This window comes from Onychostoma macrolepis, chromosome 21, assembly GCF_012432095.1.
Source record: "Onychostoma macrolepis isolate SWU-2019 chromosome 21, ASM1243209v1, whole genome shotgun sequence".
In the NCBI taxonomy this organism is placed as follows: domain Eukaryota; kingdom Metazoa; phylum Chordata; class Actinopteri; order Cypriniformes; family Cyprinidae; genus Onychostoma; species Onychostoma macrolepis.
The window spans coordinates 18,060,290-18,078,429 of NC_081175.1; the positions used below are offsets into that span (position 1 = coordinate 18,060,290).

The 18,140-nt window shown below is 41.6% G+C and overlaps 1 protein-coding gene across 9 annotated transcripts in view; it reads right to left on the reverse strand.

Annotated features, from left to right (window-relative positions):
• The window catches only part of rimbp2a (RIMS binding protein 2a), an 81,195-nt gene that overhangs the window by 55,730 nt on the left and 7,325 nt on the right, over positions 1–18,140 (reverse strand). For 8 of the 9 annotated variants that reach the window (XM_058757375.1, XM_058757382.1, XM_058757374.1 and 5 more), the window contains exon 3: positions 3,558–3,701. In XM_058757375.1, the coding sequence (XP_058613358.1) occupies positions 3,558–3,701 (144 nt within the window). Of the gene's footprint in view, positions 1–481; positions 582–3,557; positions 3,702–8,754; positions 8,997–18,140 lie in introns of those variants that run through there. The other variant, XM_058757377.1, reaches the window with a different exon arrangement.

Here is an 18,140-nt window from a genome sequence, read left to right on the forward strand (position 1 = left end):
TCCCAATCTCACAGTCGAATTTTCGCAGGGTGTTATGATCATGCCATTTTGGCTATATGGGGGGTGCTCAATGTCTGATTTCACACAGAACTACCGGTTTTCTCCCAACAAGTTAATATACAGCCTATTAGGATAATGCTGTAAATAAGAATCTGAAAAGAAAGAAGCTTTAAATAAACATTTTAACGTGCGTGAATAAATCCAACCACCCCCAAGTTACAAGTGATTTCAAAACATTTCAGTCGGTTTATATATATATATCGTGTATATATTATTTATCTTGTATAAGATGCGTTTGGTTGAGCTGCGCTGCAGAACAGCGCTTCATTGTAGTACTACGGTGATCTTTTCAGCGTGCAGCACGAACAGGACAAACAACAATGCAGAATATTAATAACTATGACTGGGACTATCATATACATAACATTATAATGAAAACACTATTATAATAAAACGCTGTGAATGTTTAGAGTTTAATTACCGTGTTTCTGCAAGTTGTTGCATGAAGAACTCGTCCACAAAAGGAGTTCATTCAGAGCCGCGCAGACACGTTCATGTTCGGGGCATTTCGTGCAGACAGCCTGTAAGTTGTAATATTTACATTATGCTGTATAAATAACGAAGCATATTCTATATGAGATAAATGATGAGTTAAATCCCATTGACTGAAAACCTGCTATCAAATGCTTCATTCAACCGGTCATCTTCAGCGCGCGCAGCTCAAAACAGAAATGCAGATTAACTACTGTCATATACATAACGTTATAATGAGAGCACCATTGTAAAAAAATGTTGTGAATTCTTAGGATTTAGCTGACGTTTAATCTTTTAATCAAAACATAAAACATTATTTTTGTATCTGCGAGGCGACTGTTACACATTTTTCCTGTGTGTTAATGTCAGTAATTATGACTGTCGAATGTCTGACTTGACTCTTGGTAACGCATTTTGCCCCAACCCCCAAACATATGATTCGACTATCAGTCGACTAACAGCAAGATTCGAAAATTCCGATTGGACTATTAAAATCCTTAGTCGGGGACACCCCTAACATATTTATATTCATATAATTTATATCATATATAAATATATTTAATATATAAACGTAACATTTTCTTAAATATATACATGCATGTGTGTGTATTTATATATACATAATAAATATACACAGTACACACACATTGTCAGCAATGCTACTGTGAGGAGTAAAGCAGCGTGGAGATGAAGGAGAAATACGAATAGCAGTCTTTAATAATCCAAAATCAGGGGTAACACAGGGCAGGCAGGAACACACACGTAGCACATAGCATGGATGACACCGGACAAAGGAATCAAGGAACAGACAACACTTTAAATACTGAACTAAAAAAGGGTAATTAATGGGACACACCTGAACCAAATGATTAATCAAATGAGAGGGAGAAACTAGGTCACGGGGAGCACATGGGGAGAAAAACACACATAGACAGTCCAGAGGTGTGACATATCGCCCCCCTCCTGGAAGGAAAAAACAACAGAGGGAGGGACCAGTGGGAACTTGGGAGGATGCTCGGGAGGAGGACGGACACCTGGAAGGGGGCCGGCAGACAGAGTACAGGGTGGTGATGCAGGAGGGAGGAGCCAAGGAAGAGTCACGAGGGACTTGGAGCCAGGTGGGACCCAGGTCACAGGGCTGAGGGTGAGCAGAGAGGCTACCAGACGACAGCGGTGGAGGAGGCTGGAGCGGGAGGGTGGGTGGTCATTTGTGAGCCTCCGGGCTCTGAGGGCTGCAATCAGGAACAAAAGCCCTCCCTGGGCCAAACTTGGGAACGGAAGCCCTCTCTGTGTTGGACTAGGGGACACGAGCCCTCTCGGGGCTGGACTCGGGAACGGGAGCACTCTCTGGGCCAAACTCAGGAACAGGAGCCCTCTCTGGGCTAAACTCGGGAACAGAAGCCCTCTCTGGGCCGATCTTGGGAACGGAAGCCCTCACTGGGCCAAACTCAGGAACAGGAGCCCTCTCTGGGCTGGACGTGGGAACAGGAGCCCTCTCTGGGCTGGACGTGGGAACAGGAGCCCTTCTCTGGGCTTGACGTGGGGACAGCAGCCCTCTCTGGGCTTGATGTGGAAACAGGAGCCCTCTCTGGGCACTACTCGGGATCTGAGGCCCTCCCTGGGCCAGACGTGGGAACAACAGCCCTCTCTGGGCTGGACGTGGGGACAGGACTGACAGAGGGCTCCGACGAAGGAGGGAGGAGAGGGGCCAGGTCAGCCTACAATTCCAGTTCGGGATCCCCTTCAGCGTTGCACATTCCCAGATCCACAATAAGCTCACCCTCAGCCTTGATGCAGTATGCTGAGCTCCTTTCCAAGCTTTCGTTGTCCACAGCTTTTTCCCTCATGGCGGGCGTTGTCGCCAGCTCTCGCACCTGGTCTGACGTTACTTGCAGCTCCGGCTCCGCGTCGATCCTCAGCTCTGTTGCTCCGTTCGGTAATGGCTCATCAGTCGTGGTGGGCTCGGGTTCTCCGTCATGGTGGGCTGGGCTCTGGGTCTGTCTGTGCTCTGGATCGGGGATAGACTCTCTCCAGAGGTCAACGGGGCAGTGGTAATTTCCCCCGATCAAGAACAGAGAGTTCAGCGCAGCGTCGTCAAATGCCATTAAAACGGCGAGCTGGCTGAACTCAACCGCATACTCCAAGGAGGGAAAGTCCTTACGGGCTAGGGAGGTGAACATTGCGGCAAGGGGATCCATGGGGAAAACGAACAAAAAAAAACACTGTACAACACACATGGACCAAATGATTATTCAAATGAGAGGGAGAAACTGGGTCGCGGGGAGCACATGGGGAAAAAAACACACACAGACAGTCTAGAGGTGTGACACATATATTATGTAAACAAAAACTTTTATTTTGGATGCGATTAATCGCGATTAATCGTTTGACAGCACTATTCAAAACAGAAATCTTTTGTAACATTTTAGGTGTCTTTACTGCCACTTTTGATCATTTAATTTAATTAATCCTTGAATTATTATCAGTCTCCTTCAGAGTTGCAAGGAAGATAGTCATACAGGTTTGGAACAATACAAGGGTGAGTAATGATGACTTGATTTTCATCCCTTTGCCCATCCCCTTAAAAAACCTTGCTTAATTTCCGGTAAAATTCTAAAGTATGCTCTAAAGTACAGCAAACTTTCTCAGTGGTGCTCAACCTCAGTTAAATTTGTGCATGTCACTTCCCATCTCCATTCAGCGGGATGAAATTGATCTGTTGCAACTGAGGCTTATAACAAAAGCCATTATTATGGTCTGTCAGTTTTCCATTACCAACCTGTCCTCCCTCACCAGTGGGCTTGTTGCCAGGGCAACAGCTCCAGCATCACACCACTTTGAACACAGTAGACAATTCAGGGACTTCCTGTGCATTTTACCTTACAGAAAACAACTGTTGCTGTCACTCATTAAGATTCTCACCAGGGAAGAGGAGTTTCAGACAACATGCTGAAATCCAGAAGTGTGACTATTGCCAAAAACTGAACAAATAAGCAACAAAAACACACCACAAACTGACTTACCAGAGATCGGTGCTGCCGTTTCTGCTGTCTGAGAGCGGCTAGCTCTAGTTTAAGAGCTCTGTTCTTTTCCTCTAGGAGGTGGCAGCGATTCACATGGTGGGCTGCGTGAGAGGCCAGGTGCAACGGCTGGGCTTCCTGCTTCAGCTGCAGGGGAAGAGGGCAGACAGGGCAGTGACTTACCGAGCAAACTTTCAGGATGAACAGAGTGCACACAATTCTACATGTTACAATATGTAATATAAGTCTCAGGTGTCTCCAGAATGTGTCTGTTAAGTTTCAGCTCAAAATACCCCACATATCCTTTAGTACCGTATTGACCCGAATATAAGACGATGTTTTTTTCTTGAAAATACATGTGAAAAAATGCGTCATCTTATATTCAGGGTCTAGACTTTGACATGTCAATAATACACCCACAACAATAGGTGGCTCCAAAAACACATAAAACGAGTGTGCCATGAAATATGTAATGTAATGTGTTGTAAAGATTGCGAGTGAAAACAAAAGAAAAAGAAAAGCTTACAGCGGCACAAGTCATGACTGTCATGTTAGCCTGATGGGACCAAACTTCCTCTGTAAGTGATTTTAAAACATAAGACTGTACCCAGATTTGAAGACTACAATAAGATTTAACTTCTACTGATAATAAAATTTTGGTAGGCTACTCTGAGATGGATAGCCTAAATGTTATATAATTCAGATGGGCTACCTGTTATTTTTAAGGTATATCAAAAAGTGTATATTTTTCAATGTCATTGTTGGTAGTATTTACCATACTTTCAAAACAAAAATTAAAATAGGAAAAATATGCAATATGAAAATAATTTACGAAAAAATGTCAGAAAAAAAAAAAGATTTGGTTTTCAAAAAGGCTTTTTTTTCCAAAAGGTACATCTGGAAAAGGGGGGGTTGTCTTATATTCGGGTCAATACGGTATATCATTTTGAAAATGCCTAAGCAGAAACACGCTGTTTTCGTACATGTACCTTTAAATGCAAATGAGCTGCTGCTCTCCGCCCCCTTTTCCAGAATAGGGCTGTGCCTTTACAAATCAGTTTAAACTTCTGATATACGGTTTTCTGAGCGCACACACCTGAAGCATGTGCACGGAAAGCAGCTGTCACATGGCATGTGAGTACTCTTTCATGTCTTATTGCGCTTAAACTGTCAAATAGGTTTATGTTAAAATAAAAACACACATAAGTTACAAAAACACAGTTGGTTATATCTGTGAAGGGATATAGCTATAGAGATATATATATATATATATATATATATATATATATATATATAATGGTGGTTGTGTACACACTGCCAACACACATTTATGTTCAAACAACATGTAAAAGTTAATTTTGCATACTAGGTGCTCTTTAAGTTTTTTTTATTTTAAAATGATTCCTCTTATCTCAGAAATGTCAACTATAAATAAACCACTTGTGCACCTGTATTTCCCTGTATAATAATTTGGCTCTGTGCAGGCCCGGACTGGCCTTCGGGAGCACCGGGCGAATTCTGCCCTGTTTTTTGTTGTTGTTGTTGTTGTTTGTTTGTTTTTTGTTATTATTATTATTATTATTATTAATATTAATAAGCGTCCAGAGGAAGCGTCCAGAAGAAGCAGAGAAATGTAGAAAAAATGCCTGTTTAGGGCTTCAGGTGCAGGTCAGTTATATCTGTAAATACGCTAAAGAGTTTTGTCTTTATTAACCTAGTTGAGTATTAAACTGCTAGCACCTGTTAGGCTATCAGGGGCACCCTATTATTATCATCATTCAGAATACTGTTCTAAAGGACATCATTATCGATTGGAAAGTTGCATTAAAAAATTTAGCAGACAGACATTCACATGGATTTACTGTATAGGAAGGAGGGAGCTTTAGCAGACAGCAACAAAAAATATCACAGCCTAATATTGCAATAGTGCGTTCAGTATTAGGATTTTTCAAAAAAAGATATTGTACTTATTTTGACTTTTAGACACTTTAGAAAATGTGTTTTGATATATTTGTATGAAATATAGGTTTGTTAAATCTCTGGTATTTAAGTCATTTTAAGATAAATAACATTCTGTGATGACAAATTGCAATGAGGTGGTCGTTTTGCAACAAGGTGGACACAGTTGTAATCCTAACAGTAGACCTGCTGGTGAAGAATTGACAGGTACAAGATAAAAAAGGGAGACATTGGGGAGATATTGGGGAAAATGAAGAAAAGGGAAGTGAAGGTGCAGTTCAAGAGACAATCTTTAATTATTTTCCAGGGCCCCAGACCAAGGATTTATAGCTTTTTATGTGATGGCCATTTAAATAATAGGGTTATCTGTGGTTTCAGAATTTGTAGTGGGTGTATAGGTTATATACAGAAAAAAGGGGCCAAAATTTTACCTTTTGGGGTTCAACAGCTTGTCACTGGAGCAGTAGGCTACCCTTAAAAAGGACGTCTTTTTGCCTTTTTTTAAATATTAGTACCTTATGTGTACGAATTACTATAAGGTACTAATATGTACCTATTAGGGGTAAAAAAGGTACAAAGGTGTTCTTAAAGGGTGCTGCTCCAGTGACAAGCTGTTGTACCCCAAAAGGTACCATTTTGGCCTCTTTATTCTGTGTGGCCTGAATGAGTGTGAGATTTCCCGGCCTGAAATTGTGTCCCAGTCCGGCCCTGGCTCTGTGGCACTTTTGGATGTTGTTGGGCTAATTTGAGCAGTCTGAAGCAACTTTGGCATAGCCAGTGGTGTGACGTGTGAGTATGGCGAGGGACTATCAGACGGTTCAGGAAACTTGTTCGAAAACAGTCATTACTCTTTTTTAAAAATCGCACAGTATATCTTTCAAGGTTTAAGACGTAAATAACAAACATTGTTCATATTTAAATAATCAGTGTGGGTAAATTCCTTAAAAACAGATGAATGAAACTGTTTATGCTGTGGGTGTAACCACAAGACTTCTAGTTAAAAAAAATCAATCTTTGTGATGTTACTTACGCATTACACTGCTACAATTTAGGCTGCAAAGAATCACGCCCAGATTATCGAGCGTTTGCTTGTTTTTTTCTGATACTTGCCAACTGTGCAGTGCTGACAGGAACACTGGCACAGTAACGAAGCTGAAGCACTGCATTAGAAGGGATCTGATCCCAAACTAGACCATGTATATTAGTAACCTACTCATGGTCACTCAAGAAATACCAGAAAAATTTCCCCCAAAAAACTCTCTAGATAAAAACTATTACTTTTACACCTTCTGAGATCGCTGAATTCCTTTTGAAGTACATAATTCATATGTTAATAGTGCTAAACCTGTTTAGCCAGATACATTGTTAAGTATATTTGTATAACATAACATAACAAAGCTGCACAGTGCCAAAGTCTCTATAGGACAATTTAAACTAAACCGCACATCATTGGTTAATCCGTTACTGCTAAATAAAATGCACTAATGTGATATGTCAGAACCCGTGTTATCAAATAGAGAACAGACAGCTACCCTCAAATATAACCATTATGAAAACATTCAAATGTTACAACATTTACTAGACATACAACGATAAAACCATGCTTCCTTGACAGAAATCAGAGCAGAGCAAAAAATATCTAACATTTATTGAACAAATTGGTGCGATCAAACAAGATTTTTAATGTCCAATCAAGTATTGAAAAATGCTGATTAAAAATGAGCAGTTTTCTGTCCCGTCATTAGAGCCTCTAACAGTTTAGGAGAAGTACTGACTACTAAGCACATAATGGCAAACATTCAATGTGGCTCTTAAAAGTTATATGCTTTAAAAGCAAGATATTGCTAAGCTACAGTCTTGGCCCACATAAATGCAACCTGAAAAGCTGCTCTTGTCCATTTGACATCATATTTCTCTCCCCATTTCTCTTAATAATCGTGTATTCTGCAACCTACAAAATGTAGCACAAATATTTCATCATATTTCAAAGACAAGATGTTTTTTCCTTCTCATTAAAATTAACAGAAACAAATCCCCAAATTTAGCTTTTACCATCTAGCTAGAAACATTAAGAAGTTCAGCTTAAAGAAAATGCAACAACAACAAAAAAGGATTACTAGACTTTTTGTGTGTTCGCCAACATTGACAACAGTTGGTGGATCAAATGTAGCATCATTAATAATGAGACACACATAAAATTAAGCCTTAAACACATTTTAAACACTCAAATCAACTGCCAGCCTTTTGGCCTGTAGTATCAATGCCAGAAACACAACAGTTGCCAATCACATTATGTGTGTTTCAAAGCTCTCGCGTCTGTTTTGTGTGTCTGTGTGGATTTAACTGAGAGATCTTACATAATCTCAGAAAACAGTCTGCTGTATCAGAATAGTAATACTACCAATCACACTGTGGTGTGTGTGCCAGGTCTCCAGCTGGTTTGCATGCTACACTACATTAGCAGACTCAGTCACAGCCAGTCAACCTACTGGCCCATCAGTACCAACCCAACCAGAGCCAGCAGAGCTACGGAAACACAGGCTGGTCAAACACACAGCTCAATATATCCAGCTTCTCATGTATAACAAGTGAAAAGCCCTGCAAGTGGGATGGAAGCATTAACCAGGGAACTAATGAGCCATTAGACCAACAAATCAAGTCGATAGTCAACCCTACCAAAAAAAAAAGAGTAATGTCCATTCACAAATGGAGCTCTATAGTAGCAGGTTCATTTGGAAAATGAACTGAAGAAACACTTTTTCACTCCAGCTGTGTGCCGACTGCCCCGGGGATTGTGACGACTGCGGTGGGAGTGAAAAAACAACAACAAATGTATGACCTAATGTGCATATTTACACCTAACCATGACCTTGACCAGTTGTTGCCTGAGACCCCCAAAAATAAACATTAACACGGATCAACTCATATCCTCAGGTTATCTGCATGTTTGCATCCTCTGAACTTCCTGTAGAAGACTAAGCAACAAGACATCATTGCAATCCACCACCTGACTCCAGATGCCGCCAGGTCAAATGTCTCCCTGCACATCTGGATCATGCCATATCCTGTAGGATGCTCTCTTGCCTTTCTTTGCAGTATTCCAGAGCTGGAATGAACCGGCGCACACTCTGTTCTGAGCCAAGGAAGGGCGACATGTAGGCATAACGGCACGGCATTACACACACATTCTCTTTGCTACTGATCTCATTCATATCAAACATGATCTGTGTGTGTACTGTACCTTAACGCTAGCCGCTTCCACCTCTCCTTCTTCTCCTTAGCGCTCCCACTCCCTTATATCACCGGCTGCCAGGAGTGGCAGTGACGACACGTCTGTGGAGTGTGTTTGTGTGTGTCTCTGTGCTCATGCGTGCATGTGTGTCCCTGCAGAAGCCCTGAGCTGGAACAGGAGTCAGACAGTATGAGAGCATCTCCAGGCTCTCTAGGAGTGGTGCAACAGAACGGTGCGTTCCCTTTCTTGCTCTCTTTCTCTCTCCGTCTCTCTCACACACACACACGGTCATAGAGAATTGCGCATGCTCCTCGATATACTCTCTCCTGCTCTCCTACAGTACGCACACACAGGCTTTCTCTCTGTATCCCTACACTTGCACACACGGAGAGCAGTGAAGTGTAGAGCCACTCCCATCACTGATGTGTAAATCATTTGCCTTTTCACGCATGGCCTTTCTAATGCTGCAAAAGCCAATTCAATGCATCTAATCATTTGCAGTAATGCTATTAGTATTATTTTAGTGACATAATCTGGGGTTTTGATGGCCCAAATATGATGATCCCCTTCTGAAGGACCCCTTCCTTAAATATAAAGGCATTTAATATATGTGTAAAATATTATCAAGAAAAAATATTTATTTATATGAAAACCTCACACTATCTGTTTTCTACAAACTATTAAGAGTATTTTTAGGAATATATTTAGAATAAAATAATAAATGTGTATTTTTATTGTTTTATTATATCATCTATTTTGCAATTTTTTGTACATGACTACTTTTTATTATTACCTTTTTTTAATTAATTATTATTATTTATATTTACTTTCCATCTTTTTATTACAGTATTTATTTATATTTTAAACTATTTTCTCAGAACCTTTCCACTAACACGCCAGTTTGAAAACCCTTTTATTTATATAGTTACTAAATGTTGATAAAATGTTCCCATGTGTGCCATTTCCATTAGCCCTTCTTCCCATTTGAACTACGATATACAGGTTTAGATTTGTAATTTATAAAGGCTTTAAGCATATAAGAAAAATAAAATCAAACTAATTGTAGCAAGACATTCCTCCTGGTTTTCTTCACGAACCTTAAGATGGAGACCATATGTAATTCTTCACATATATGGGTTATACTGCAAATTTCCTGGCGTTTCATTATCTCCGTCTTTATACGATTCATCTTGTTCTCCATATGCCACCTAGAAATGTTGGTATTGCTATCTTGCCCTACTGTGATTTGTTTGCGTTATCTCAAGGAACAGAGGGGGAAAAACAGGGGCGTTCCGCTCCATTCATCCCACAGCGACACCAAACAAGGGGAAATTAAGTTCACTGTCTCGGAATATCACACAGTTACATCAGATTTTAATGCACACAGGGGCATTAAGAGGGATTACTTAGACAGCATGGTAGGCACATCCCGGCCATTAGCCACTCTTTATGCTGAGGAAACAGGTCTTGTTGAAAGCAAAAAAAAAAAAAAAAAGGAAACAGATTCCCATTACGGAATGTGTTACAGTCTCCTCTGCTCTGTTGCCAAGCAACCCCAGCTGCTCCTGTAGTGCTGCCCAGAGCCATAGAGAGAGAGAGTTGCGACAACTCCGTTGACTCCAATGGACCGTTTTTTTACAGCAATGGCGGATCATGGAGCCGCTCAATAGTTCCCGGAAGTTAGTGCTCATACTATCAGCGCCGTAGGGATGCAGCAGAAGAAACCGCTGTGATGAACTTTTAAAAGGTAAGACATTTATAGAACAAAATTGTATATTACCAACACAGCTAATCAAATTACCTTGTGCATTAAAATAGATTATTCCTCACTTAATTAGTAGATTTACGGGATGTTATTCATTCTCTTCATGTAGTTTCATTCGTTGTTGTGTAATTAAACGTGATTTCTGCTGCTGGGAAGTTATTTAATAGATTTATTGCAAAGGATGCTGATGGACCTAAGTGAGAATAAAAAAAAAGTTTAAAATAGGTGAGCAGTTTTCATTTCAGAATCATGCTAGGCTAAATTTCCAAAAATGTATTATATACCACTACTATATTATAGACGTAATCACAGTAAACCTGTACTGTATTACTGTATGTTATACTTAAATGTCTTCGCTAGTGTAGAAGTACTGTTCTGAAGGAGCAGTGATGCCACAGGACTGAAATGTGATGAAGCATCACTTAAACATTTCTCCTTTTTCTCCTTCTCTATCTGGCTCAGAACCACCTGAAGACTCCCTGTAATGAGATATCACTCTCACAATGAGTCTGTTCACTGGGTTTGGCAAGTCTTTCCCTGTTCTTTGTGAAAAAGTGCGAGTTTCCAAGTATGATTACATCACATTTTGTTGGTGTAATCTATAGATTACTCCTGCTGACTATATCCAGCACCTGTGAAGAGATGACACCAACCCTTGAGAGGACTTCAGATGAAGCTGACTCTGACTCGGAATAAACATACAAAACTGCTCAATTTTCCTTTAATCAACATGATCAAATCATGTAACCATTGCTTTAATTTATTCATTGTTGAACACATGACATTACTTAACTGCATGATTTGTGTAGCCTAATTTTAGAACATTTCTGCCATATGAACATTACTTTGACACTGTTACACCTGTTAACAGAACTCTTATTTGTAATGTAGAAACATTCATTTTCTGTAAAGCTGCTTTGAAACAATGTGTATAATAAAAAGTGCTATACAAATAAATGTGAATTGGACAAAACTTGATGCATCATTTTTTCTCCTCTCCATGTCAGTAGGGAAACCATACATTCACACTCCTTTCTGTGAGTGACTGGAGCATTCATAATGCAGCACAGCAATCTATAGTGGAGACTGTTCAAGGACAACATGCTTTATAGCATGTAAATAAGTGCATAACAAAAGTCAACATACATAAAATATATGCTTAAATGTGTAAAAATATTTTAAGTTGTTTTAAATTTGAATATACTACAAATAAATTTTTATATATTAATAATTGAGGGGTGCACAAGAATCAAAAACATTAAACGAGATTAATTTTCACTTAATCTGAAAATATCTTCACTTATTTGGAATGAATTTTCTAAGACAACAAACAACATTTATCATTGTCAGAGAGCCACAGTCACCGCCGCCAACAGCAATCACCAGATCACAATCACCTAAGTTCTAATCATCCGCACCTGCTAACCCTCATCAGCACTCCCATAAATACCCACTCTCTCTGACACTCATCGTCCGGTCTATGGTTCACCAGCTGAATAGTAACCTAACTCTATTACTCCTGTTGTCTTGCTGAGTTTCTCCCTAGTTCCACTGACTATTCTCCGTGACAAACTCCCAAGTCTCCTGGTTCCCGATCTCCAGTCACCCTGTATACCGAGAACGCTGTTAACTCTCCGCCAATGCCTTTGGACATTATCTAATATCAAGATACTCACCCACGTCACTCTCATCATTATCCAGTCACCCGTTCAGTCAATAAAACTCATTGTCATTCACTCACCTGTGGTTTCCATCTTTGTTTGTGACAGAAGACCGGACCAATACCATCACTCCTATGGATTCCCGGCCTTCATCACCCTCAGAGATCTTGGAGGAGCTGGTCAAAACTCTTCGGGCTTCGCTTCTGCCGACTCCACCTCCCCAATCTGCCTCTGCCAGTCCTATGGCGCTGCCGGCTGCCTATGCGGGTGATTCGGCTGAGTGTGGCGGCTTCCTCCTACAGGTGGCGTTATATCTCGAGATGCAACCACAAAAGTTTCCCACCGAGCGCTCCAAGGTGGCCTTTCTAATCTCTCTTCTATCCGGCCGAGCGTTGATATGGGCTAGAGCCATATGGGACACCAATACTGCCCTAATTAATTCCTATGAAGCCTTTACTCGTCATTTCAAAGAGGTGTTTGGATCTTCTTCTGGAGTGCTCTCGGTGTCAGACCAGCTTCTGCGCCTACGTCAGGGTACTTCCTCTACTCACAAGTACACACTGCAGTTCCGCACTCTGGCGGCTTCTAGCGGATGGAACGAGGCTGCGCTCATCAGCGCATTTCGACAAGGGTTGGAAACTACCATCCATACGCAGATGGCCATATATGATGATTCTCTGGGATTGGAAGGTTTCATGCAAAGAGCTCCCAAACGAATCTCCCAACGCCTATCAGCTTGCCACACTCCCGAAGCCGCTCACCAGCCAGTCTCACCCACCACCAGTCCTCCAGTACCACAACCCATGCAAATAGACACAGCTTGTCTCACCAACCGAGAGAGAGCCCGCCAATTGACATCAGGCCTATGTCTCTACTGTGCTTCTGCGGACCACTTCATCCGATCATGTCCCATCCGACCCCCATGTCCAGCAGTGAGTACACTTCAAATAGATCCTGTAATTTCCAAGCTTTCTGTGATCACGGTACAACTATTCACTCCAGCCCAATCCGTTTCAGCCTCTGCCCTGGTCGACTCGGGCTCCTCGGGCAACTTCACCTCCCAAGACCTCGCAACTCGTCTGTGCCTTTCCCTTCAACGGCGTGTCCGGGAGCTCCGAGTCGAGACCATCAATGGAAAGCCACTAGGACGTGGGCATGTAAGATTTGAGGCTCCTCCGATGAAGCTTAAAGTCGGAAATCTACACGAGGAGGAGATCAGATTTCTGGTACTGGAGGGGTCCACGGTGGATATCATCCTGGGGCGCCCCTGGCTTATACTCCACGCACCAGAAATCAGATGGGAATCAAGTGAAGTAATCCGCTGGAGCGAATGGTGTTTGCAACATTGTCTCAAGGAAATTCCACGACCGCCTCTCAAGGTACCCAATGCTCAGGTCGCCTCCACGCTGATTGAGAGTCCTGAGTCTGACAAGACACCCACGATCCCATCTGATTATAGGGCGTTCCAGGATGTCTTCAGCAAACAGGCAGCCACGCAGTTACCACCTCATCGACCATGGGACTGTGCCATAGATCTGCTGCCTGGATTTAAACTCCCCAAGGGTAGAGTATATCCACTGTCCATCCCGGAGCGCAAGGCCATGGAGGAGTACATCAAGGAGGCTCTTAAACAAGGGTACATCCGGCCATCCAGTTCTCCAGCGGCGTCAAGCTTCTTCTTCGTGGGTAAGAAGGACGGGGGCTTGAGGCCATGTATTGATGATCGAGCTCCAGAAACTCAGGCAACACCATCTATACCTAAAGCTAGAGAAATGCAAATTCCATCGTCCCATGGTGCAGTTCCTCGGTTACATCATAGGAGAGGACGGAATCCAGATGGACCAGGGGAAGGTAACTGCAGTCACCGAATGGCCAATCCCTCAGTCTGTTAAGGAACTCCAGAGGTTCCTGGGATTTGCCAATTTCTATCGCCGGTTCATCAAGAATTTCAGTTTGCTCACAGCCCCGCTCACCACTCTGCTCCGGGGAAAGCCCAAGTCCCTGTCCTTCGATTCCAGTGCCTCAAGACCGCATTCAGCACGGTCCCCATCCTTCGTCATCCTGACCCCCATGTGCCATTCGTGGTGGAAGTAGACGCCTCCACCACTGGGGTCGGGGCCAAGATACTCACCCACGTCACTCTCATCATTATCCAGTCACCCGTTCAGTCAATAAACCTCATTGTCATTCACTCACCTGTGGTTTCCGTCTTTGTTTGTGACAATCATGAGATTAGTAAAACGACAATGAACATTAAGATGTGACCGCACTTGACTAACATACAAGTTGTTAGAACGCACACACACACAATTATATTTATACAGAGAGGCTGAAGTTACCTTGGTAAAAGACCACGATGTCGATTAGATAGCAAACATGGAGTTTTACCATGGTAATGTCAGCCTAAAATATGTTAACATGGCAGGTAAGGATAGCTGACCACAATAATCCTCAAATATTAGCGGATTATATCTTTTAAAAACAACAGTGATACAACTACATGTGTATACTATGTATATATTATTTATATAAATAATGTAAATAAATTACTTTATAGTCTATTAATTACCAATTACAATTCTGTCTCACTAACTCAATGTATTCCAATTGCCCGCTATGAACTTCCTGGAACTATTTGAGGTCTACGTGAATCACGTGATGATCGAGCGTTCCGAACTACCGTTGTTGCAACTCTGTCTCTCTATGGCTGTATCCGAAAACTGAAAAATGCTGCCTTCGTTTGACACATTCCAAGATAGGAAGGCATCAAGGCACGTCCGAATCTAAAGTTAGCTTCACTTCCTGTCTCATGAGATACCTTAATCTGATCGATTTTTGAAGGCAGCATAGATGTATCCTTCGCTACCTTTGATATCCCACAATCCTGTGCGTTCCATTCTGTTGTATGTGTATATTGAGATTTGTCCAGCAGGGGACGGTAAAACACATTGTGTATGGGTTGGGGCACTATTAAAAGGCTGTGAAGAAGTGCATTGTGTGCACTCTTTTGCCATGCTGGTGTATATGACTGAATGCTGTGATGGGTCCTCAATAAAGTGACCATTGAGAACTTTTCGCTCAGCTGAGATTTCTTTTGCTAGTATCTCAAGATACTACATATGGCAACGAGGATAAACAAGGAGATGAAGATAAGTGAAGACAAATAAGGATGAAGCAGCGATTTCAAAGAAGCAAGTGAGAAACGGGATGCTGAAGCGGCTGAGCTGATTGAAACAAGTGGCTACCACGTGGAATGATTGATCGAAGAAACAATGGCTGGAATGGTTGGATCCGTAACACCATTTGATAGTAAGTCACAATCATGGGAAGAGTATTGTGAAGTATTGAATCATTTCTTTGTGGCAAATGATGTTGAAAGCACAGAGAAGAAACGAGCCATATTGTTAAGTTGTGTTGGAGCACAGACATACACACTGATGAGGAATTTGCTGAGTTCAGACAAACCAGGTGCAAAGAGTTTTGAAGAACTGGTGAGTTCATTGAACAACCACTTTAATCCAAAGCCAAGTGAAATAGTTCAGAGGTGGAAGTTTAATTCAAGAAACAGACGCCATGATGAAAGCATAGTAGAGTATGTGGCTGAACTAAGAAAACTTGCACAAGATTGTAATTTCGGAGACGCACTCACAGTTATGCTGAGAGACAGATTAGTATGTGGTGTTAATGATGACAGCATAGAACGGAGATTTCTGGCTGAGGATGGATTAATGTTTGAAACTGCACTGAAGAAAGCTCAGGCTATTGAAACTGCAAATAAAGATATGGCAGATTTGCACAGAGAAAAAGGAAATCGTGTGAGTACAACTGTTTTCAAGGTGGACACTGAAGAAAGAAGTAATTTAAAGGGTGCAGGAATGTGTTATCGATGTGGTGGAAGTAACCATATGTCAAAAGAATGTAAGTTTGCCAAAGAAAAATGTTACAAGTGTGGTAAAATTGGACATGTGAAAAGAGTGTGCAGAATGAAACCACAAGAAATTGCTTGTAACAAAGGCAAGAAATCTGTGACATGGGAGAGAGGAAAACATTCAAAGAGGGCTAATTATTTGCAAGAGGAAGAGCTGTGTGAAGAAGTTTTCACGTTTTCAAGTTTTCCCATGTATAGCATACAAACAGCCCAGTCTCCTGTGCCTCCTTTTACCCAAGTTTTACTTGTGAATGAGTGTCCTGTGAAGTTTGAAGTTGACACTGGATGTAGTGTCAATCAGTAAATGTTCTAGGAACCAGCAAAGTTCAAGTCAAGCATAACGGATTAGTTAAAGACCTCTCAGTTGTAGTGGTGGCAGGATCTGGTCCTAACATGTTGGGAAGATCATGGCTTGCTGAGTTGGAACTTGGCTGGGAAAAGATTAATAAAATTCAAACAAGCTCAGAGATGTTGCAAGACATTTTAAAGAAACATGAAATAGTTTTTAAAGAAGAACTTGGAACATTAAAAGGAGCCACAGCCAAGATTCATGTAGTCAGTTGTGCGAAGCCTCATTTTTTTAAACCACTTTCTTTACCTTTTGCCATGAGAGAGGTGGTGGACGCTGAACTTGATCGGTTGATCAAAGAACGTATCATCGAACCTGTGAAGTTTTCAGAGTGGGCAGCTCCTGTAGTGCCTGTGTTGAAGCCAGATGGATCAGTGAGACTCTGTGGAGATTATAGAGTGACTGTTAACCGGGAATCGTCATTGGAGCAGTATCCCATTCCCAGAATGGAGGACATGTTTGCAGTGTTATCTGGAGGTGAGAAATACACCAAATTAGATATGAGTCATGCATATCAACAGATTTTGTTGGACGAGACATCCAAGCAATATGTCACTGTAAATACTCACAAAGGTCTCTTTACGTATACACAATTACCCTTTGGAGTGAGTTCGAGTCCAGCAATCTTCCAGAGAACTATGGAAGGAATCCTGAAGGATATTCCAAAAGTCACAGTGTATATAGATGATATTCTGTTGACAGGAAAAAATGATCAAGAACATCTGGGGACATTGGATCAAGTGTTGCAGAGGCTGGAGGAGTTTGGATTAAGGCTGAAAAGAGGGAAATGTAAGTTCATAGAAAAGGAAGTTGTTTTCTTCGGACATAAAGTTGATGCCACAGGTATTCATCCTGTTCCAGAGAAAGTTCAAGCTGTACAGGAAGCACCAACGCCGACATCAGTAACGGAGCTGAAAGCCTATTTGGGTTTGTTGAACTTTTATAATCAATTTCTTCCTAATCTTTCTATCCTGCTTGCTCCTTTGCATAAGCTCTTGAGGAAGGATATTTGTTGGTGTTGGGAAGAAGACCCAAGAAAAAGCCTTCAAGAAATCCAAAGAGTTGTTGCAATCTAATCGTGTCTTAATCCACTATGATGAAAAGAAAGAACTCATCGTTTCCTGTGATGCCTCAGCGTATGGTGTGGGGGCCATATTAGCACATCGTATGAGGGATGGAACGGAAAGACCTATTGGATTTGTGTCTAGAACACTAACAGCTGCAAAGAAGAACTACTCCCAATTAGAGAAAGAAGGATTAGCGGTTGTGTTTGGAGTCAAGAAATTCCACAAATACTTGTATGGTCGTAAATTCGTAATCTGTACTGACCACAAACCTTTACTCAGTTTATTGAATGAACTAAAGGCTGTACCTCAAATGGCATCTCAACGAATTATGAGGTGGGCAGTAATGTTGGGAACCTATGAATACGTCAATTCTTACAGAGCTGGTAAGGATCATGGTAATGCCGATGCCCTCAGTTGTCTTCCTGTTGCACAACCTTCTGAGGAAGAACCAGAGGAAGAGCATGCCTTGATGTTGGAGAGCGTAGCGAGTCCCTTGACGACCACAGAGTAAATTAAGCACTGGACTTCTAAAGATCCTGTTTTGTCAAGAGTATGTGCTTAAAGGCTGGCCTGATCACAGTGATACCCAGGAATTTGTACCTTATAAACAGAGACAGCAAGAGCT